At 37.2% G+C, this 22,765-nt stretch overlaps 1 protein-coding gene across 1 annotated transcript in view; it reads left to right on the forward strand.

Moving 5' to 3' along the window:
• The window catches only part of MORC1 (MORC family CW-type zinc finger 1), a 196,677-nt gene that overhangs the window by 55,196 nt on the left and 118,716 nt on the right, over positions 1–22,765 (forward strand). Inside the window, exons 8-10 of the mRNA XM_044669190.1 lie at positions 5,105–5,230; positions 21,346–21,425; positions 22,381–22,448. Coding sequence (XP_044525125.1) covers positions 5,105–5,230; positions 21,346–21,425; positions 22,381–22,448 — 274 coding nt within the window. The remainder of the gene's footprint in view (positions 1–5,104; positions 5,231–21,345; positions 21,426–22,380; positions 22,449–22,765) is intronic.

Genomic DNA, 22,765 nt, shown 5'->3' on the forward strand with positions numbered 1-22,765 from the left:
TTCTTTCTTTCTTTCTTTCTTTCTTTCTTTCTTTCTTTCTTTCTTTCTTTCTTTCTTTCTCTTCCTTCCCTCCCTCCTTCCTTCCTTCCTTTCTTTCCCTCTCCCATTCTCCCCTTTTTTATAGTCTTATAGTCTACCCCTCTATCAAATATAATTTTCTTTTTTCGGATCAATTCCATATATTCTTCTAACAAGTTTTAAGCCTCAGAATTGTGTAATTTACAGTCCCTGTTATAGGTGGTATGTTCCTGCTGCTTCTGAAAAGAGTTTCTTTGTCTACATGGGAACATGTCATTCTAGTTTCATAAAATTGGACTTTCAAGCTTATTTCAGATGGAACTTAGCCTTTGGAGAATAGTCTTTGTATTAGGAAGCCCCTTAGTTTTTGTGCTCTGGACTAAGACTCTCTCAGCAACATTAAAGCAGGTAGCCATTTTAAAGACTTTGCTAATAATAAAAATAATAACTATCAAAACCCAACTTTTTTTAGAGTTTGATGTTTACAAAGAACTTTAAATTATCTGATTGTACCCTCACAACATATCTGAGAGGTAACTGCTCTATTATCCCTATGAATGATAAAATGTGAGGATTGGAGAGGTTTAAATGGCTTGTTAATTATATAAGGATCTGAAGTCTGATTCAAACTCAGGTGTTAACTACAAAACCAAATGCTATACTCACTCTACCACTTTATTTTGTAAATCTCTTCTTTATGATGTTAATAACTTCATTAGATTTTTCAGTGAAAGAGATCCCCTTGCCATGTGGTTATTAATACTGTAATTCATTTGTCTTGGTAAAGATTTAGTGAAATAAAACATACTTTGATTGAATTGTTATATGGCCTGATTATAGTCATCTTGGAATTTTAGGCTATAGTTAGAGCTCAGGTTTTTAAAAATTATTTTTATACAACAACAATAGTAATAACCTATATTTAAATAGCACTTTATCCTTTGCAAAGTCCTTTACCCATATTATCTCATTTTATCCTCAATAATAATAAGAGGAGGGTACCATTGTTTTCCCCATTTTATAGATGAGAAAATTGAGGCAAACCAAGGTTAAGTATGTAAAATATTTCAAGTACCTTGTTAGCTTAAAATATATAGACAGTTGTAAATTAATTGTCTTTGCAAATGGCATTTGGAATTCCAGTCCCACAAAGTTATTTATGTTGGCAATCACTATGACTTCAGCCCTTTGTGTTCACTCAATCCACCAGTGCCTGTTGCAATCCTACCAGGTGTCAATGCTTCATAGGTTGGTGTGGCCAAAGGTCATGGAATTAGATCAGTAATTGAGAGCTCTGTGCTGTGGTCAAGGAATTCAGGTTTGAGCACTCTTGCATCAATGAAGATTACAACTTAGTAGATAAGTTCTGGGAAGTTTGTCCAAGGTCCAGTGACTTGCTTAAATTTACATAATTACTAAGTGTTGGAGGCAAGATTTGAACCCAGTTCCTGACTTGAAGTCTAGTACTCTACATCTGGGGTTTGGAATTATCACTTTATAATTTATATGTCCATGTCTAATACACAGTTTTGAGCAATGGACTTAGACCTTGCTTCAGCTGATGTTTTCTTCACTCTTAACACTTACTTGTTTTTCATTATTGGTCATCTGGACATTGAACTGACATTGAATTGATCCTGATGTGGTAGCATTGATTACTGATTTTGATAGTCCTTGAAATAATAGTATCCTCTACTAATAGGGACAGCTAAGTTGCCCAATGGATAGAATGCTGGGTCTGAAGTCAGGAAGACTCTTTTCCCTGAGTTCAAATGTGAACATAGACATTTAGTAGCAGTGTGACCTTAGACAAGTCACTTAACCTTGCTTGCCTCAGTTTTCTCATCTATAAAATGAGCCAGAGAAGGAAATGAAAAAAACCACTTCAGAATCTTTGCCAATAAAACCCTAAAAGGGGTCATGAAAAGTTGGACATGACTTATGATATGATGATGGGTAGTTTTTAACATAGCACATTTCATCCTTGCAATAACCCTGGGAGTTAGCTACTATTTTCTCCATTTTCCAAATAAAAGACCTCTTGCCCAGGGGTCACTTAGCTATTATTTGAGATTGGATTTGAATTCAAGTCTTTCTGACTTCAGATTCAGTTCACTCTCCACCATATCACATATCTGTCTTGAGAGCAGAGGACCATTTTTTAACCCCTACCTTCCATCTTAGAATCAATACTGTATTGGTTCCAAGGCAAAAGAGCAGTAAGGGCTGGGCAGTGGGGGTTAAGTGACCTGCTCAGGGTCACACACACAGCTAGGTAGTATCTGAGGTCAGATTTGAACCCAGGACCTCTCATCTCTAGGCCTGGCTCTCCATTCATTGAACTATCCAGCTGCGCCTCTTTCCCCACAGGACCAATTTCAACCATCTCTCTTTCCCACAGACTCAGAATAAGTGCTTGCAAGTAGTAGCACATGGTACACACTTAATGAATGTTGAAATGAGTTGCCTGAATCTCCTAAAGGACTTATAAATTCCCAAACTGTCTTGGGACACACTAGCTTATAGATTCTGAAGTCCAGCTACCTTCCCCAAGGATATAAGGACAGAATACTGGCTCCTACTACATGTACTAGGAGTGGTTTTTATTCCTTTTAAGTTACTAGAGAGCTTTCCTATCTCCTGTGAAGTGAAGAAAGAATGGAGTTTGAAGAAGTACCAACCATTCCCTTTCTGGGAACTTTGCTGGTTCTCCTGCATGCCTTTCCCTGAATCTGTGTTTGAAACTCAAGAACAAATAACTGGTTAGGGTTTCTGTAAATCAGCCATGAAGTTTCATGGCTGCATTCTTAAACATCTCTGTTCTTTTCATTGGGTTTTATTATGGGTTACCAGGGTATAGCTTTATGGAAAAAGGAACCGGGAGGAGAGGGGGTGGATGCAGAGAGCAGAATGAGACATTTTTTAGAGATGGTGTTTTGCTTTACTCTGTTATGGGGTTTTTGTTTTTCTTAGTTTTATTCTAGTAGGAGTATATGTGGGAGGGAGAGAAAATGTATTTTTGTAGTAAGAAAAAAGAGAAACAGATACAGAGAAAGAAGGGAGTGAAAGAAGAAAAAGGAAGAAAGAAAGTGAGGGAGGGAAGAAAGGAAGAAAGAAGGAGGGAAGGAAGGAAGCAAGGAAGTCCCTGTGAAATCCACTGTTGCATTCCATGGGGTAGGCTACATTTTTCTCAGAATCTGCTGTGCCTCAGGATAACCAAAATATCAGATAACCAGAATAGCCCCTTTAAAGGTATAGACAGGCTTTAGAATAATGGCAAACAGTAATATGAAATCGTTTGCTCCATAATATTTGGAAATAAGTTTCATTTTTGCCAGTGTGTGCCTAAATTGGCAATTCTGAAGCAGGACACAGTGTCTCTACTGTAAGCCTTAGCTGAGCTGTCTTAGGAACACAATGAGAATCACAGCTTTGCATGATTATTAGCATAGTGTTTCCTAGCAATGCCATAGTTATGGCTAGCAGAACCACCTTCATTACTTTAAGTAGCTTATAACTTTTTTCTTAAACTACCTCCTTGTGTTGACATTTCACTTAGATATATTTTAAACTGAGATGAAAATCTGGTTAGCATCTTCATAGTTCAGAAATGGAACTAGTTATGAAATTTTAATTAGCTCCTTTTTTATTCTGATAATTTTAACTTTGGTTGTATTCAACTCCATGTAGGTCAGTTTTATCAGTCAGCAATTATTAAAGCAATAGTTATGTGCTGGGTCCTGTGGTAGGTGCAAAGGAAAGAAAGGAAGGGAGAGAGATGGAAAGAAGAGGGGAGAGAGGGGAAAGAAGGAAGTGGGGAAGAGGAGAAAGTAAGAGGGGAAGAGAGGGAAGGAAGAGGAAAGGAGGAAGGAAGAGAGAGAGGGAGAGGAAGGAAAGAGGGAGGAGGAGAAAGAAGGAAAAGGAGCAGGGGAAGGGAAAGAAAGAAAAAAGAAAGAAAAAGAGAAAGAGATGGAGGGAAGAGGGGATGAAAGAAAGAGAGGAGGGAGGGAAGGAAAGGGAATTGGAGTAATAGATCACAACATTCGGAGCAAAAAACAGATACAAGCTTACTTTTCTTATTTTTAAAGGAACCAAGAAATATATGTTTAGTGTAGCATCACATGATTATATTTAAGGCATCCTTCCAAACCAGATGGGGATCATTGCCATTCAGAGCAGGAAAACAAGCTAGACTAACATATAGTGAGATATAATCCAGTGAGCCATCTCTGGAACCAGGAAAACCTATGTTTGACTCTTATCACTGACACACATAGGTTGTGAGGCCCTGGACAAATCATTTAACCTCCTCTTGTCTAACCTGGTTTTCAAATCCAGTCTCAGACACTTTCTAGCTAGGAACCTGGGCAAGTGACTTTACCCTGTTTGCCTCAGTTTCCTCACATGTAAAATGAGCTGAAGAAGGAAATGGCAAAGCACTCTAGTATCCTTGCTGAGGAAACCCCAACTGGGGTCATGAAGAGTCAGACAGACCTGAAACAACTGAACAACAGTAACACATCTAGCAGAGGCAGGCCTCGAGCTGAGTTCTTCCTAGTTTTGAGGCCCACTTTCTATCCTCCAGACCACACTGCCTTTCACTGAATATACTCATGCATAGCTTCAGTATTTGTGCCATTTGTTGAATAAGTTTCTGTGTTCCTTGTTCTTAATTTAAAAAAAAAACAAAACAGACAGGATGAACATTTTATATTTCTCCCTAAAAAAGACATTATCAAGTTGCTTTAACTTAAGCATAGCCCAGATTTGTCATTTGTTGTTTGAGTCAGTAATTCTTGCTAGAAGTTTCCTACCCAGAATCAGATGATGGTCCACCTCAGAAGTTCAACATTAGTTCAAATGTGAATGCGCCGTTTATCATCTGTGCCATGTTGGATGTTTAGAGGACCGCTAACAAAGTTTGATGTCCTATTAGCCAAATGCCTCTTTACTGCCCTGAAGCTTTGTGTTTCTCTGGAAACTCAGGCAGCATATTCCTTTATTACACATCAGATCTTTCTCTCTTCTTTAAGTGATGTTTGAATTACTCCCTCCACATTATGGTCTTCTATATTTTATGTTCCAGTCTCCCAGAACGATGGTCATTTAGAGCCTACACATCTGTGTTGTATTTTGACCCTCGGATGAGGATATTCATCCAGACCAAAAGAGTTCAGACGAAGCACCTGTCTTACTGCCTCTACAGACCCAGGTAACTGCATTACCTTCAAATTATCTTCATAGAGATTTTTCATTTTCAAACCAATGGACAAGAAAGCCAAAAAAATAACATTTTTGTCAAGGTAAGGAAATTGATTTTGATAGCAGGGACCTTTATAATGTAAACAAAATTCAAATTGAATTGGCAGGGAGGATTGCTGAAATGTAATCATGTGTAACAAACATTTGGCAGTGATGGTGGTTCAATGGTGGCACTATTCTGGGTACCCATTAAATAAAAGAGTCAACAAAAGTGAAAATTTGCTTATTCACTTCAGTGCTTTTTAGGCACTTTGGTTGTTATATGAAAATTTATTTGAAAAACTATAATTCTTTTATATATCTTGTTTATAAGTTGCATTTTAGATCAATAATTATTTGTAACTACTTTTTTCCTTTGGAGGGGGAGGTAAGGGGTAGAATTTTCTGGGAGGAAAATTCTTCTAGTAATGAGATCAAGGCCTACTTGGTGTGGGATGTTTGCTCTATAACCCTGAAAATGTTGTTTATTGCAGAGGGCATGTCTACCTTCTCCATGTCTAGGCTGGCTCATTTACCCCAACTTAACCTATAGTCATACTAGCAGGCCTGAGTTCTCAGAGAAAGACCACCCCCATTTAACCACAATTCAGATTCTCTTAAAATCCTGTTTTGGAGGTATATGTTTCCCCTATTCAACACTGCTCCTGGCTTCCCTCTCCCATCTCTTCACAATGATGACAACATTAACTATTGTTTTTGAAACCCTTACCTTCCATCTTGGAATCAGTACTGTGTATTGTTTCCAAGGCAGATGAACTATAAGTGCTAGGCAATGTGGATTTAAGTGACTTGCCTAGGATCACACAGCTATGAAGTGTCTGACGTCACATTTGAACCCAGGACCTTCTTCTCTAAGCTCCCAATCCACTGAGCCACCTAGCTTCCCCCACCATTAACCCTTAAATAGAAAATAATTCCTTAACAACAAGGCGAAAGCATGTATAATCAGTCCATCACAGCTATTTAGCATAAATCATATGCAGGAACTATGAATAAATTCCAATCCACATATAAATCAAGTCATAGTTTCCCACTGATGCTCACAGTTTCCAGGTGAGAATATAGAAATCTAGTATGAAGACATAGAACAATCCATAGACTTAGGGCTACTTGAACCTCTGGACTGTAGACGTTTATACTCTTGGTCTTTTCATGAAGAATCTATATCTCACAAAATTGCCTGTCTTCTAACTTCACCCCTTTTTTTCCTTACTTCTCCCCTGTAAGGCAAGTCTGCTCCTTTTATATTCTGAAACTGATAAAGAAGCAAAAATATATTTTAACTCACAGTCCTTCTTAAAAGAGTACTAAGGTGGTGTTACACTGCCATAATGATAAGCAAGTCACCCAAAGTAGAGAATTGGAAAGCTCCTTGGATTGACTGGGTAATGTGGATAAACCCAACCAGCTCTTCATTCAGTAAGATGTTGTGATGGCCATTCAGCTTCTTTTAACAACAAAACAAATATAGAACTTGTCTTTTTTCTTATCTTTCTCCTTTTCAAACCAGAAATCAAGAGCAGTTAGTACCTTTGAAATGTTTCACCCTTCTTTGGCTCTATAGTGTGCTGAAGAGCAAAAAATCAGAATTTGATGAGCTTGAAACTTTCTGGAGCTAATTGGCATCTTCCAGTACAACAACTGAAACCTTTCCATAAACTGACTTTCCTGTAATAGCTCCTGCCTCCTCTTGTCTTCCCAATTTACTTCTTTCCATTTGGTTCTTCTCTTCTTCAGCCCCCTCAGTGTCTCAAATCAGAGCCTCAAAACTTATTTCAAACTGATAAAATCCAACTTTCTGCTAGTTGTGAAGCCATCAGTCCTTATTTAGTCATTTTATAGCCTCTAAATAGTTACTTAATTTACTCTTTTGTGAGTTTTAGCTTCTCAAACTCTAGTCTAATTAATCATATGCAAATGACTAAGGAATATAGTGCCTGCCACCACAGGCATTTCTTATCCTCCAATAGGTCCTCTATTTTGTCCCTCTGTCTATCTCTGACATTTTATTTGAGAGTTATTTTTCTTTTCATGTGGATTTTAAAATTTTTTTCTTACATAAAAGGCCCATTTTTGCTCCTTTTCACAACCAAGTGTCACACATACAAAAGTGGCAATACATTACTCAGATATGTACACATTTACAAATATACTAAATTCCTACTTTGATTCATCTTCATAGATTGTCAGCAAAGTCTAGGGATGTGAAGACTTTGCCAAAAGATTCTAAACTATGGCAAGTCTTACCAATTTGGAAAGGTTTCAAATATGGACCAAAAAGTTACTATATGGAAGTTACTTAGGAATAGCATAGTATGTTTTGGAATGACATTAAGGTCAGCCAAGTAGTTGGATGAATATCTTTTTCACTGACAGTTCATAAAACTATCTGCTAGAGGTGGGGAGGGGGGCTGAAGGTTGTGATTTGGATCACTGGAAGGAGTATTCTCATGGAAAGTATCAAAGATATTTAGAAATACTGGCATACTATTTAGAAATACTGATATGTCCTCTTATCAATCTAGAGACATGCATTTCTATCTATAAACATAAATATATACTTATGGTTTGTATAGCTTTTGATATAGAGTTTAATCATGATTTAAATTACATATCATAAAGTTTGATCAGGTCAACCGTACATATAAATCCAAAAATTGTTAGTATAGCAACTTTGAATGTTTAATGTGTCTAGTTTTTTTTTTTTCATATTGCCTACTTTCTCATAGGAAAAAAAGTCTTTTCAAAAGAGAGTTGGTATCCTGGGGCATTTTGATCTCCCATACAGATATTAATATTAAAAATTATAGATTTCTGTAGCCAACACATTGCTTGCACACCAGTGGATTTCTCAAAATCCCTTGATTCCGGACTGCACTTTAGATCATATTTTTAAAAATGAACTCTACCCAGCCTGAGACTTTCCCTATAAATTTGTCTATCCATGCATTAATAAATACCAAAGTGATGTTTCCTTTTCAACAGTTTCATTCTTCCATCAAGTATCTAAGGGACCCTAGCTCAATCAATAAATTTGATCTTTTCAAATTTAATTATCTCTGTTAGTGAGCTTGGGTTAAAAATGGCTTAAGCCAGTTGGAGAAAAATGAGAATTTATCTCTCCTTTCTGTGAGGAATTGTACAAAATTAAATTTTGTTCACCTAAATTACGTTTATCAAATGATAGTTGTTAGTGTTCCAATACATTTTTTATTTATCTGTCAAAGTGATATTCTTAAATATATATTGGCAGGAGTTGGAGATGATGATAATGTGGACCTTGTTTGCCAAGAGGAAGTCAACCAGGATTTAGACTTGGCCAATTTATATATTTTTGTCCAGCAATTCACATAAGGCATTGTGTTAAGACTGATAATTTGATATCTGTAGTACAGACTGACACCTTCACAGGTTTAGAGCTAGAAGGAATTTGAGAAATCATCTAGTCCAACCCCACCATTTGACAGATAAAGAAACTGAGGTGGTAACTTAGCCCAAGTGTAACAGGTAGTGAGATTTGAACCCTGGTCATATCCAATATTCTTGATATTTTTTGCCTGGTTTTGTTTCTCCTTCCATGGTAGAATACATTAAAGTTCATTTCTTTCCCCATTCACAAAATCTCTCTATGCTGGTATTTATTTCCCTCTATGAAATTTTCTCTTCTGAGCCCTTGTTTTGGTAGTTTTGATTGCTCTCTTCAGTATTATTTTAGCATACCACTCTCTTCCTCCTTTCATCCCACCTCCTCCCATGTGCTAACAGCATTGGTTGTTGACTGCAAGAGATAACTTGAAAAGCTTAGTCATCAGCAATGAAGGATTGTACTAATCCCTCTTAGACCAACAATTTTGGAAAAATCTACTAGGGAACTTTGTATTACTTGGCTGCATATTTGTTTCTTTTTCCCCCACCCCCAAATTTTTGAGAATTATGGGAAGTAGATAGGAAGAGTTGGGAATAAGCTTTCCTTTCCACCAATAAAAAGAGAGAACAGAAGAAAGGCCAGAATAAATCAAGAAAAACTAGACAATTTTGAAAAGTTACATGTTGAATTTATTATATACATTAAAAGAAAAGAAAGTTCTACACAAGGGATTCTTGAACTAGGGTCTCACAGTATCATTGGGTAGATTTCTGAGCTTCTGTAAACCTTTTTATATGTGATTTTAAGTTATGTCCTTTATGAACACTACATTTGGACTCTCAACAATATTGTTTAATCTTCACGATGACCCCCTGTTGTTATTGTTAGTACCCTCGTTTTATAGATAAGGAAACAGACTCAAGGGAAATGCTTTGTCTAGCATTATAACTAATAAGTGTCTGAAGCAGCATTCAAACTCAGGTCTTCTATTGTAGCCCCCACTAGTGAGAGTGGACCCCAGTAAAATCAAAGCCATGTTCTGGCCAGAATCACTCCTTATACGAGGCCCCCAAATTCCTCCTTTCCACCCCTCTCTGCTATACTTTGTAGAAACTGTATGTTCTTCCAAGAAATTACTGATGCAGGAATTCTGTGAGAAGCTTGGATAGATAGTTACATATTTACCTGTGATTTATTATCCTATAGAAAACTTTGTCTAAGCCTCAGTGAAGTAAACTAAGTCATTTTACTAAGACAGTAAATCATTACTAACCATTGTCCATGTAAAAAGATTACCTAATCCCTTAGCCCACATCACTTTCTCTATAAAATACTACCTATGATCAATAAACCTCATCTCTGATTGCTACCAGTTTCAGCAGCCTTCCTGACACATCATCCTTTTCACCACATCTCATTCTTTTCACCCATTCAGAGCCCCTGATATTTGTCAGTATTGCCTGACAAATGGCGCCCAACATGGCGCAAGAAAAGAATGATAAATTCATGGAGAATTGTCTAAGAAGACTATAGGTACCTGCTTATTACTATGAAGTTGCTCAAATACTTGCCTGAATAATTTCCTTGCTTGCCACATTGCTGGAGAAATTGTTTGTTTGATCAATTACTGCAGTGGAAGTATATACTGTTGGTAAGATCAAAAGGGGAATGGGGAGAGAAATATCTATGCTATGTACCTGAACTTTAGAAAGAGCTTGATTTAACTAAGTGCAAGGCTTGTTGGTTGTTGAAAATTGTTAGGACTTTTTAAATGGTCTGTGTTTATTACTAAATGGAATCTTTCCAAAGGGGAAAAAAACTGGGCAAAAGAATTTACTTGTAAAACAATTCTCTCTTTCCAAACGTACATATACAGACACACACTGGCTTGCTCTTTCAAGCTAGATTTTTTACTCCTGACTATGAGATGCCCTCCCTTCCCCTAAATGCTTCTTGCCAAACAGAAAGGGGAGAGTTCCTTTTACCTGTCACCTGTGGATGATGCCAATCTGAGAATCATCACATGTTGAGCACCATTTGTAGAGACCAGCTTGACAAATTATTTGTTGGTTATGGACAAATGAAGTTTGGATCAGGAGGGTCACAGATAGACTCAAGACCTCTTGCTGATCAGGTGATACTGATAAACATTCAGGGGTTTGAAGGAGTGAGGAGAATAAGACGTGGGGAGAAGGATGACACATGTCAGGAGGGCCGATAAAGCTGGAGCAATCAGAGGCAAGGTTTATTGATCACAGCTAGTATTTTACAGAGAAAGTGACATGAGCTAAGGGATTAGGTAAGCTTTTTACATGGACACTGGTTAGAAATGATTTACAATCTTAGTACAATGACTTAGTTTACCTCATTGAAGCTTAGACAAGAGTTTTCTATAGGAATAATAAATCACAGGTAAATATATAACCATCTAACCAAGCTTCTCACAGAATCCCTACATCAGTAATTTCTTGGAAAAACATACAGTTTCTATAAAGTACAGTAGGAATAGTTGGAAAGGAGCAGTTTTGGGGGCCTCATGTGAGGAGTGATTCTGGCCAGAACATGGATTTGATTTTACTATTGTCTACTCTTACTACTGGGGACTACATTCTGTACTCACTTCTGTGTGCTAGACAGCCTGCCACATGCACACATCTTCTCATACCAGTCTCTCCATCATACCCATTAGCCTCCCAAGGACAGGATGAGGGAGATCCATGTTTATAGAAATTTATGTGAAAGAAATTCTAAGGACTTTATTGGAAATTAACTTTATATTGCATTTATAAAAATAGAATATTCAGACCAATTGGTAAGATCCCATTTCAGATATCTGGTTTAGGAGACTACATTTTATGTAGGATGTTGACATATCGGAACACACACAGAGGAGGGGACAGGAACCAAGGTGATGAGGAGTCTAGAAACCTAGTGGAAGAATTAAAAGAAGTCTAGGAATGCTTACCTAAGGAAAAAAAAGACAAAATCACATTATAATTGCTTTCATTTTTTGAAGGACTATCATGTAAAAGGGGGATCAAAGTTATGCTGTCTAAACTCAAAAGGCAGAACTAGTACCACTGGGTAAAATTTGCAGACTAAATTTAAAAAACATTAAAAAATTAAAAAAATTAAAAATTACTTTCTAACAATTAGAGATGTTCAAAAATAAAACAAGTTATCTCACAAATAAGGATTTCTTATCACTGAAAGTCTCAAGTTTAGGGTTTGTTTGTCATTTATCTGGGATGTTATAGAACACAGCACTCCCAAGTTGGGACTGAACCAGATTAAAATATAATTTGGAAATATTTAACAAAATAAATAAAAAGATAAGAAAATAGATCATATTACATTTTAAAACTAAGTCAATATTCCTTACCTATTGATTAGTGACCCCCATTTCTGGAAGCTATGTGGTGCAATGGATAGAGCAGCAAACCATGAGTCTAGAAGACTCATCTTTCTGAGTTGAAATTTAATTTAAAAAAAGATCAGAGACAGCTAGCATGATGTATAATGTGCTAGGCCTGAAGTTGGGAGAACCTGGGTTCAAATTTAGCCTCAGATATTTACTATCTGCATGACCCTCGTTAAGTACCTATAGCCCTCTTTCCCTCAGTTTCCTCATCTGTAAAATGAGCTTCAGAAGGAAATGACAAACCACTCCAATATCTGTGCCAAGGAAACCCCAAATGGGGCATGAAGAGTCAGACACTTGACATCCCTGTTGCAGAAGGGCCTTGGTCCTCATCATTTCTCATGATTTCTTTTTTTTTTTTAAATATATTTTTAAACCCTTAACTTCTGTGTATTAGTTCCTTGGTGGAAGAGTGGTAAGGGTAGGCAATGGAGGTCAAGTGACTTGCCCAGGGTCACACAGCTGGGAAGTCTGAGGCCGGATTTGAACCTAGGACCTCCTGTCTCTAGGCCTGGCTCTCAATCCACTGAGCTACCCAGCTGCCCCCTCATGATTTCTTAATTCATGGTCATCATGCTATAATAAACAAAGGCACTGGTTTTTCCTCATTTATAAAATTGAAGTGATTGGTCTAGATGACCTCCAAGATCCTGCATAATTCTATAATCCTTTGATAGAGCAGAGGACTTCAAAAAAATTTTAGGCACCTAGATGGTACATCAGGTTGTATGCTGGTCCTGCAGGCAGAAAATCTAAGTTCAAATCAATTGATTAATTGTGTAACTGAGAAAATCACTTAACTACTTCCAGCCTCAGTCCCCTTATCTGTTAAATGAAGAGTTTGGGGGCCTTGTAGGCCTCCAACTAAATTTTTTCTTAATCTCCTTTCATTCTCCCCAGTTCTATGAGTCTTTGCTATAGTTACTCTTAGCTGTATATATAATCAAGTAGCTGGTGGCCCCTGGATAGAGCAGTGGGCCTGGAGTTGAGAAGACTCATCATCTTGAGTTTAAATCTAGTCTCAAACACTTACGAGCTGCGTGAACCTGGACAAGTCACTTAACTCTATTTGTCTCAGTTTCTTCATGTGTAAAATGAGCTGGAGAAAGTTATGCAGCAAGTCACTTCAGGATCTTTGCCAAGAAAATCTTCAGATGGGGTCATGAAGAGTAGGATGTGACTGAGCAGCAAGCATGTGTGATAAACAAAACTGTTTCTTTGTGATTTTCATATAAGAGAGCAAAAAATAATCAACTCTTTCCTGTTTTGCATTTTTAAAGCAATCATCAGACTTGCACAGGTTTTAGTAGAAAAAGTAAAAGTATTCATTTTAGCCCATAAAATTTCTATTTATTAGAACTGATTATGTTATTTAGAAAGAAAGTGATTTGTTCACTCACTGTTTAAGAGTCTATAAGGAGAGACAGCTAATGTGTATAATTCAGACAACTTCAGGTCTTCATACTGTTCCTCAGTTGGCCAGTAACACCAGAATGAGCTATTAGTCATAGAAAACTATGTGCTCTTAGCCCTCTAAGTCATCCATAACACCATCAGCTTTTTGATGTATAGTTAGGCTTAGGTTTGCTTTTGTATTTTGATATGAATTTTGGGTATGTGAGAGAAAGACACAGAGAGGGAGAGGGACAGAGACTGAGAATTTGTGTTAACTTGTTATCTTCTGAGGCTACCTGGGAAGACTTAAAATAATCTGAAAATGATTCTTTGGCTAACTGTTGTGTGTATGCCATAAATTAGGCTGGTAGGCAGAAGAAAGATCTTGGTTGATTCCCAGGTCTGCTACTGATTCGAACTCCTTTAAGTGAGTCATTTATAACCTTTTTATTTTGCTATCCATAGGTTGGTAAGAATAATCCTGACCCACTTCATTCAGGTGTTGAAAGGAATAGTTTATACAAACGGGGAATATAGAAAGATGAAAGATGCTAAGAATGTTGCAGAGAAGAGATAATAGTAGCATCTCCTTTTCTTTTTGGTTCCAAAATATCCACCTCTGTGGGTGCTATATATAGTTGAGTGTGAGCAATATTTAAGAGCCCTCGATCACAAGTTATTTTTAGTCTCTTTTTAAAAACAAAAATTCACAGTTATGTTTTGTTTTTCCCCCCTGTGCTTTGGTTTCCAACTTAGAAATGAAGAAATATTTAAATTGATATTAGTACATTTTTGTAAAGAATCGTTAGCTAAAATTTGGTCTTTCCAGATTTTGTTAATTTTTCTGATAGAACCAGCCCTGTTAGATCACTTGTATTCTGTAATTCAGGGTCAGATGGGTGATGATAGTTGGAACAGGAAAACAGAGTTTTAGGGGAAGAAAGGAAGTCAAGAAGAATAAGTAAAGTATGTTTACCATTGAAGAGAAGTGAGGGGTATGGAATTATATGGTACCTCGGAGAAAGATCAGCCACTGGAGTAGGAAATGGAATCCCCTTCCCATAATACCACCAGAATGGAGAGGTGGAGGGACATGGGTAAGTTCACAGACCTACACAGACTCTTCTGTGGTGGCAAGGGGAGCGACCACAGAGAAGAAGGGGTAAAAGACTATTGGCTGGTTCCATAAAGGTGCTTCTTCACTCCACTTGAAGGCCTTTATTAAACATGTAGCAGGCACCAGTCACCATGCTAAGCACTGGAAATAAAAATACAGACAGAAAGAATTCCTGTCCTCAAGGAGCTGGCAGTCTAATAGAGGATGACAGCCCATAACAGGGGACTGAAAAGGCAGCCGAGAATAGCTGTTACAAGGGGAGAAAATTTTGTGCAGTCAGCCTGGGGAAGAGGGGAGAGATATGGCTGGCCTCGGCCATCTTAAGGGGCAGTTCTAATCTTCCCGTAGGGAGATGGGTGTGTGATCTTCCCTTGGGGAAGAGGTTTCTGTGGCACGGGAGTCCTGTGGAGGTGGCTCAGCAGTGCAGCTTGTAGAGGAATGAGGCAGTCTCGAGACAGGGCAAAACAGGGATGTGCCCAACGTGTGCCTGAGGGCTGCTGTTTTATTTTTATTGATGCTAAAAAGGCTTAACTCATATTTATTTGTGACATTTCTTGGTACCTTTGGATGCATGACAAAACCAACTCCACCAATGCTTTTATTTACTTCTCTAAGATGTGAGCCATCCCTCCAGTTAGTGGCTTTTATGGTGAGAACGTCAAAATTGATAAAGTTTAATTTTGGCAAGTCTATTTGTTGGTCTTTGGATCATCACATGTAGAGTACCTTCAGCTAATTTAAGGTATTTAAGGTATGCAATTTTGACTCCACATGTATAATTGATATGATATTGTTTGCCTTCTTACTGGATGGAGGAGAGGCTAGAGGGTGGGAAAGATTTAACTCAAAATATAAAAGATTTAAAAAATAATTGTAATTGGAAAAAATAAAGTCTATGTAATTTCATACTAACTTTTGAAAATAATTAATTGATGCAGTTTAACTGACTAGTTTAGATTAGTGTCATTATTATTAATTAAAATATGGATACATATTTATAGTACATAAAACTTAAATTGTTTAGTATTGGAGAATTATTCCAGCTGGCAAGTAGTGTTAACTGTCTTAACTCTCTAACCACAAAAGAGAGATCAGTAGACAATATGGCTTCAGTATGAGGTTAAGTCTGGGCATTCACTTTGGGAGCTTAATTTTCTTTCAATGTAAAAGAAGAATACAGAAAAAACCCAACTTCTCCATCATATGGACTCTCACCATACTGCCTCTTTTCAGTCCATCATCCTCCTCCATCCCTCTACCCATACATCTGCCCCATCCTCACCAGTACTGGAGTCTACCCTTAGATTCCATGACTCTGACAGGTTAGTTTTTGCTTGGAATTGTGTTTCTGTTCCACTTTCTGACCATCTCGACCTCCATGCCTCAGTATGTGTCTCTCTGCTCTTGATTCTCTAAGTATTGTCTTCCCTTTACCACTAGAATGTAAGCTTCTGGAGGACAGGTGCTGTCTTATTTACTTTTATCTCTAACATTTAGCACAGTCATAGAACATAGTGTTTAACCAGTTTTCTTTCTATCTGTCTATTTATCCATCTCTCTTTCTCTTTAACCATCTCTCTTTCTCTTTATCTATTTATCTATCTATCTATCTATCTATCTATCTATCTATCTATCATGTTTCTTTATCTGTCATCTATCTGTAAATGATCTCTACCATTTAGCTATTTATCATTTATCTTTGTACCTAGTATCTATCTTTTATATGTCTTTCATCTATTTCTATAATCTATCATTTATCTATATGTCTATCATCCATCAATCATCTGTCTATTTTTATATCATCTATCATATCTATCATATGTCTGTCTCTATTACTATCTGTCTGTTATCTACCATCTTTTTCTGTCTGTAGGTCTACAATTGTTGTATGGTTATATCTTTGAATTCATGATTATATCTTCTCAAGAACCAACTTAGCTAAGTGTGGATTCACTATAAGGCTCATCATCTGTAATAATGATACTAGTAGCAAACATTTATATAGCACTTACTATGTATCAGCTAAGCATTTCACAATGATTCAGTTGGCTATTTGATTACAATGAATCAGAATATATTCAGATATTCTTTGGCCATTGACTGCATGAAACAATGAAAATACCAAATGACCCACGATCCTTTGTGACCCCTTTCACACCAGTAGTGATGGTGACAGAAAAGGGGGCAGAAGATAAGGGAAAGTAGTGGTTTTTAAAACCATCTCTTAAACATTAGCTTAACTGTTGGTTCTCTAAATGTGGCTCAATGACTGACAAGCAGATATATATGTATATATATATTTTTTTTATCCTGGGACTCCATTCTAGGAGCATAGGGCCACAACCAGTAGGCAATGGGTCGCTCAGGGTCACCCAGCTGGGAAGTGTCTGAGCCCGGATTTGAACCTAGGACCTTTCGTCTCTAGGCCTGGCTCCCAATCCACTGAGCTAGCCCAGATGCCCCTACTTTAGGTTGCAGTTTCTTTAGCAGATGTAGTTTTTACAGGGTGGGGTTGCTAGCCCCACGCCCAACCCTCCTCCTTTTTCATCCGGGCTAGGGACCGTCCTTAGCCCAGGAGTGGTAAGGGTGGGCGATAGGGGTCAAGTGACTTGCCCAAGGTCACACAGCTGGAAGTGTCTAAGGCCGGACTTGAACCTAGGACCTCCAGTCTCTAGGCCTGGCTCTCAATCCACTGAGCCACCCAGCTGCCCATATATATACATATATATATGTATATATATATATATTAAGCTAATGTTTAAGAGATGATTTTGTATATATATATTATATATATATATAAAGTACTAGAAGGGTAGAAGGGCTGGATTAGATCAATCTTAACATTCTTGTCATAAATGAAACTAGGAAACAAAAGAAAGTTGCAGCTAAATGAAACGATGGTTCATAGGTTTTATTTGACAAATAGAGAAGTTGGTGAAGTTAGTTTTATCATGCTTTCAAAGGCAATAAGAAAAATCATTTCATGGGACACTTGGTCATCTTACATTGCAGTGCTCAGGATAAATATTCATAAAATACTTCCATGAAAATATTTTAAAAGTCATTGATGTCACTAAAGCCTTTGGTACCTATTGTGCCAAATTCACTCCTTCATGCCCTTATAAAGTTACTTATCAGTAATGGTTCCCTGTTTTTAGTTTAGAGTAATATTTTATTAGTGATCATTCCAGGGCCTGCTTCATCTCATCGGAAACACTCAAAATTGCTTTTCTTGTGAGCAGTAAAGTTAAGGATGTGTTTTAAGTGTTATAAAGTGATATATATATAGTCATACTGCATGTTTTCTGAGCATCCGTTTTCAGAAATAATTGTTTGGGGATTGGGAAAAGCAGTTTACAAAGTGAGGATGATACCCTTAAAGGAGATTGTAAGTATCAACAAGAAGCACTGATAATGGAACAATTGCCCAGAACATTCTCTTTTTCTTTCTTTTGAAGACAACCATCCTGCTTTGTATTGTGCTAGTAAATATTTGTGTGTGTGTGAAGAGAGTCCCAGATACTGTAAACTAGCGAGTTCTCTCTCCCTCTCTTTCTATGTCTCTGTCTCTGCCTCTGTCTGTCTTTCTGTCTGTCTGTCTCTCTGTGTCTGTCTGTCTGTCTGTCTCTCTTTCTCTCACTTCCTTCCCTGTCTCTCAACTTTCTTTCTTTTCTCGCCTTTTTCTTTCTCCTCTCAGCTTTCTTTCTTTTTTCTCTTTTCTTTTCTCTGCTTTCTCTTTCTCCTCCCTCTCTGTCTCTGCCTTTTCTCTTTTTCTTTTCTCTCTCTCTTCCCTCTACTTTCTCTTCTTCTCTGTCTCTCTCACTCTTTTTATTCAACTTTCTCTTAACCCCTCTCTCCCCCTCATAACTCCCTATCAACTTTTCTAAAGTTTGAAAAAATAAGTTTTTATTGGTGTCTTCTGTTTCTTACATCATCATCCCAAGTATCTCCAGGAATTATTACATAGAATAAATAGTATTTTTTAAAAGGAAAAAATCAATACAACTGATCAATACATTGTAAATGACCAAAAATATGTACAGTGTATGACAGTTGTGGATTTCTAGCCTTGCTGGTGTCCTATATCTTCATTCCACTCCTACTTGCTCTTTATAATTTTGCTTTTTTTTTTTTTTTTGGTGTTTCATTGTTCTTTCCATTTAAATTGTTGTCAATATTGTGCATATATTTTTTTCTTGGAAATGCTTATTTCACTTTGTAGAAGTTTATTCAAATCTTTCTATGTTTCTCTGTAGTCATCACACACATTGTTTTGTTACACAGTTATATCCCATTATATTCATGTAACACAGTTTGTATAGCTAACTACACAATTTTTTTAACCCTTATCTTCCACCTAAGAATCAATAACTTGTCCAGGGTCATATAACTAGGAAATATGTGACATATTTACTCTTAAGAGAGGAAGTATCTAATTATTTATCAAGTAGTTATCTTGGGAAATGTATATTAAATGCAACCAGTAACTAGGTGGTACAGTAATAGAATATTTGTCATGTAGTCAGCAGCACCTGAGTTTGAAACATATCTCAGAAACTTATTAGCTTTGTAGCCCTTGATAAGTCACTTATCTGCTCTCAATCTCAGTTTCTTCATCTATAAATGGGGATAATTATAGCAACTACCCCTCAGGGTTGTTTTATGAGGATCAAATGAAATTACATATGTAAGATACTTTAAAAGGCTTAAAGTACTACTTAAATAGTAGCTATCATATTATTAACTCTATTGTCTAAGGAACTTATATGCCAAATTCAGGCTGTCTCAGAAGTCGTTTGAGTAATTTACAAAAACTTGAAAAAAAAAAACCTAGAACAAATAAGATGCCGATTAAACAAAACTCAGGAAACAATAATTAAAATAGTCACAGAAATGTAACAGAAAATTTCCCAGAAAGACATTAGAATTCGAATCATTGCTCTGACCAATGGTCCCTCCAGAAAACCAGTGACAGAACATACTTCCCTCACTGGGCAGACCAGGGCCAGGGAAGACCTGGGCCCTTGGATATGGTCCGCTTGAGGAGTTGCTTTGCATAACTTTGTTTCTTTGCTTAAAAGGGAGGATTCTGTTTGGTGGTGGGGACAGAATTATTGGGAAGAGACAGTCATGTTTTATAAATTTAAATTACCTATAAAACAAAGACAGAGCAGCACAGTGCCTTGTTTATAGGATGGAACTTTTATAGATCTAGAAGAATCTGACTTAATGATTATGAACCTCCATGCCTATAATGTATAATCAAATTTAGGTATTTGATGAGTAAGCTAGATTCCTGTTTGTCAGGAATGTTTAAAATGCATGGCTGGAGTCAAGAGACTGACTAACAGTGTGCAGTCATATTTAGAAGTATCCTTAAATGGTGTCAATCAGTTTTTATTAAGTGGGTAATATGAGTGAAACATTGTTCTGGTTTCTGAGTATATATGAGGACAAAGAATTAACTACTCTTCTCATTTGTTGAAATGAGGAGACCACAAATAAATATACATATATATGTATATACACATACATGTATATGTACATATATATATAATATATAAAAATACAAATTGGCAACTAGGTGGTGCAATGGATAGAGCCCTGGAAGTCAGGAAGATTCAAATGTAGCCTCAGATGCTTTCTAGCTGTGTAAGCCTAGGCAAGTCATTTAATTCTGTTTTTCCTCAGTTTCCTCATTTGTAAAAGGAGCTGAAAAAAGAAATGGCAGGGGCAGCTGGGTAGCTCAGTGGATTGAGAGCCAGGCTTAGAGACAGGAGGTCCTAGGTTCAAATCCGGCCTCAGACACTTCCCAGCTGTGTGACCCTGGGCAAGTCACTTGACCCCCATTGCCTACCCTTACCAATCTTCCACCTATAAGTCAATACACAGAAGTTAAGGGTTTAAAATTAAAAAAAAAAAAAAAAAAAAAAAAGAAAGAAATCGCAGACCACTCCAATGTCTTTTTCCAAGTGATGTCATAAAGAGTTGAGTGCAATTGAAAAATTATTAAATAACAAATAATAATATATAATAATATATAGCATATACTATAGATATAAACAACAACAGTAATATATATTATATATAGAACAACTATAAAGTGAATAATACACTCTGTCCCCAAAACCTTCATGAAGTTTTAAGCTTTGCAATCTTAAATACAAATTTAATAGCTTTAATATAAAGCCTTAATAACCTAAAACCATGCTTGGGTTTTCAGAACATGCTTTATATGTGTTTTCAAAGTAGTTAGATACACACTCACATGAGGATTTAAAAGAGGGTCCTAAAGGGAGAGAAATGGTGGTGCTCCTTGTGCTGCATCTTAAGAGAAGGCCTACAGTGGAGAGGGTACAGGCAGGAGGGAGGGATGGCCCTGGGGCATGGAGCCAAGGGAAGGCCAGTTTGTGGGCATTCCAGAGTGAGGGAAGGGGAGGAAGGGCCCATGGTCCTGGTGAGGTAAGCTGGGGCCAGGCTGGGAAGGGCTTTACAAGGTAAGCAGGGGAATGTCTGTTTTGTTCCAGAGATGATAGGGAGACACTGGAGTTGGTTGACTAGGAGTCGCATGGTCAGCTCTGTGCTTCAGAAAGATTACTTTGACAGCAGCAGTATGTAGGATGGACTGAAGCAGTCAGGGGCTTCAGGCGGGAGATCAATCAATATTCTGTTGCAATAATCTAGGCAAGAGATAATGAGGGCCCAAAATAAGGTTATATGCTTTTAAAAGCCTAAAATAATTGAACATTTTTTTTGCCTTCCCAGAAAGTATCTCTATGCCACATCTTCTTTCAAAGGAGTATCAAAAAATGAAGTAAAAAAGGCAGAGGTGGCAGTAAAAATTGGTATGTGATCATCTTTCTGGTATACCTTTTTTATATTCTCCTCTCTCCCCTTCCCCTCCCTTATTTTTTTATCTTGGGTTCAATTTAAACTGTGATTTCCTGGGGTAGAGATTCACAGCTACAGGTTTATCAGTGAAGACTGGAATTTTCAGTCTCTGAATAAATGGATGGATGGATGAGTGTATGAATGGATGGATGGACAGATAAATGAATGACGCATTCATTAACAATTTACTATATGTGAAGCAGTGTACTAAGTGCCAGGGATATAAGCAGACAAGACTATCCCTGTTTTCTTAGAACATTTCATGGGGCATCAAAGCCTCAAGTGAGGTGTGTGTGTGTGTGTGTGTGTGTGTGTGTGTGTGTGTGTGTGTGTAGACGCATTACCTGAGAATATAAAGTCTAGGTGTAAAAAAGATCCAGCCCCTTAATACAGTGGTTATGCAGAGTGGGACAAGGGGTTCATCTCCTTTATTAGTATATGTACATTACTGCCCTGTCAATGGTTACCCCCCCACCCCCAAGACTGAACCTAGGAAGCATGTTTTAGGAACCAAAAAGGATGAGATGTTAGATCTTTGAGATTTTGATCCTTATGCAAATGTTATAATAACTAACTTATAAACTTTAAGGTTTACTTAGTGCTTTCATAAACCATCTCATTTAATCTTCAAAATTACCCTATTAAATAGGTACTATCATCGTCTTTTTTTTGTAGTTAAGGAAGCCAAATCTGCTTGGGGTCCCAGAGCCAATAAAAATCTGAGATCATATTTGAACCCAGATCTTTCTAATTCCCAAGTTCCATGTTCAATCCACTATCTGACACTATGTCCCCATAATCCTGGGCCCTGTATCATCACATGGAAAGTGATAGCTTCTCAAAATGTGTAACATACATGATTTAAAATAATTTCATTTTTTATTAATCAATCTTGTCTCCATTTTCCAGCTGAACAAATGGTAAGAGAAGCACGATACAAAATAAAATCCGTCCGAACTGGTTTGCCTTCTGCCAAGGTACAGTATAGGAAAGATAAGACTTTCTGAATACCAGGTGTTCTAGTTTACCTTCGAATCTTCATAATTGCCTTTTCCTCCTCATTTCCTTCATAAACTTTTAACTAACACTGAGTTTGGAAGGGTAGGGTGATTTTGACAAAGGTATTTCGGATGGATAAGGAAAGCATAGGAAACAGAGAAGAAAGGACCAGAGCCAGGAGGTGTGATAGAACAGTGAAGGGAGAAGAGATTGTGGAGAAACTGGAAAACAGTTGTATTGATTTTAGCAAGCTGAATCCTATGGAAGAAAATAACAAAATCCCAAACCTGCCTGT

The sequence above is a fragment of the Gracilinanus agilis genome, chromosome 3 (assembly GCF_016433145.1).
Source record: "Gracilinanus agilis isolate LMUSP501 chromosome 3, AgileGrace, whole genome shotgun sequence".
Classification (NCBI taxonomy): domain Eukaryota; kingdom Metazoa; phylum Chordata; class Mammalia; order Didelphimorphia; family Didelphidae; genus Gracilinanus; species Gracilinanus agilis.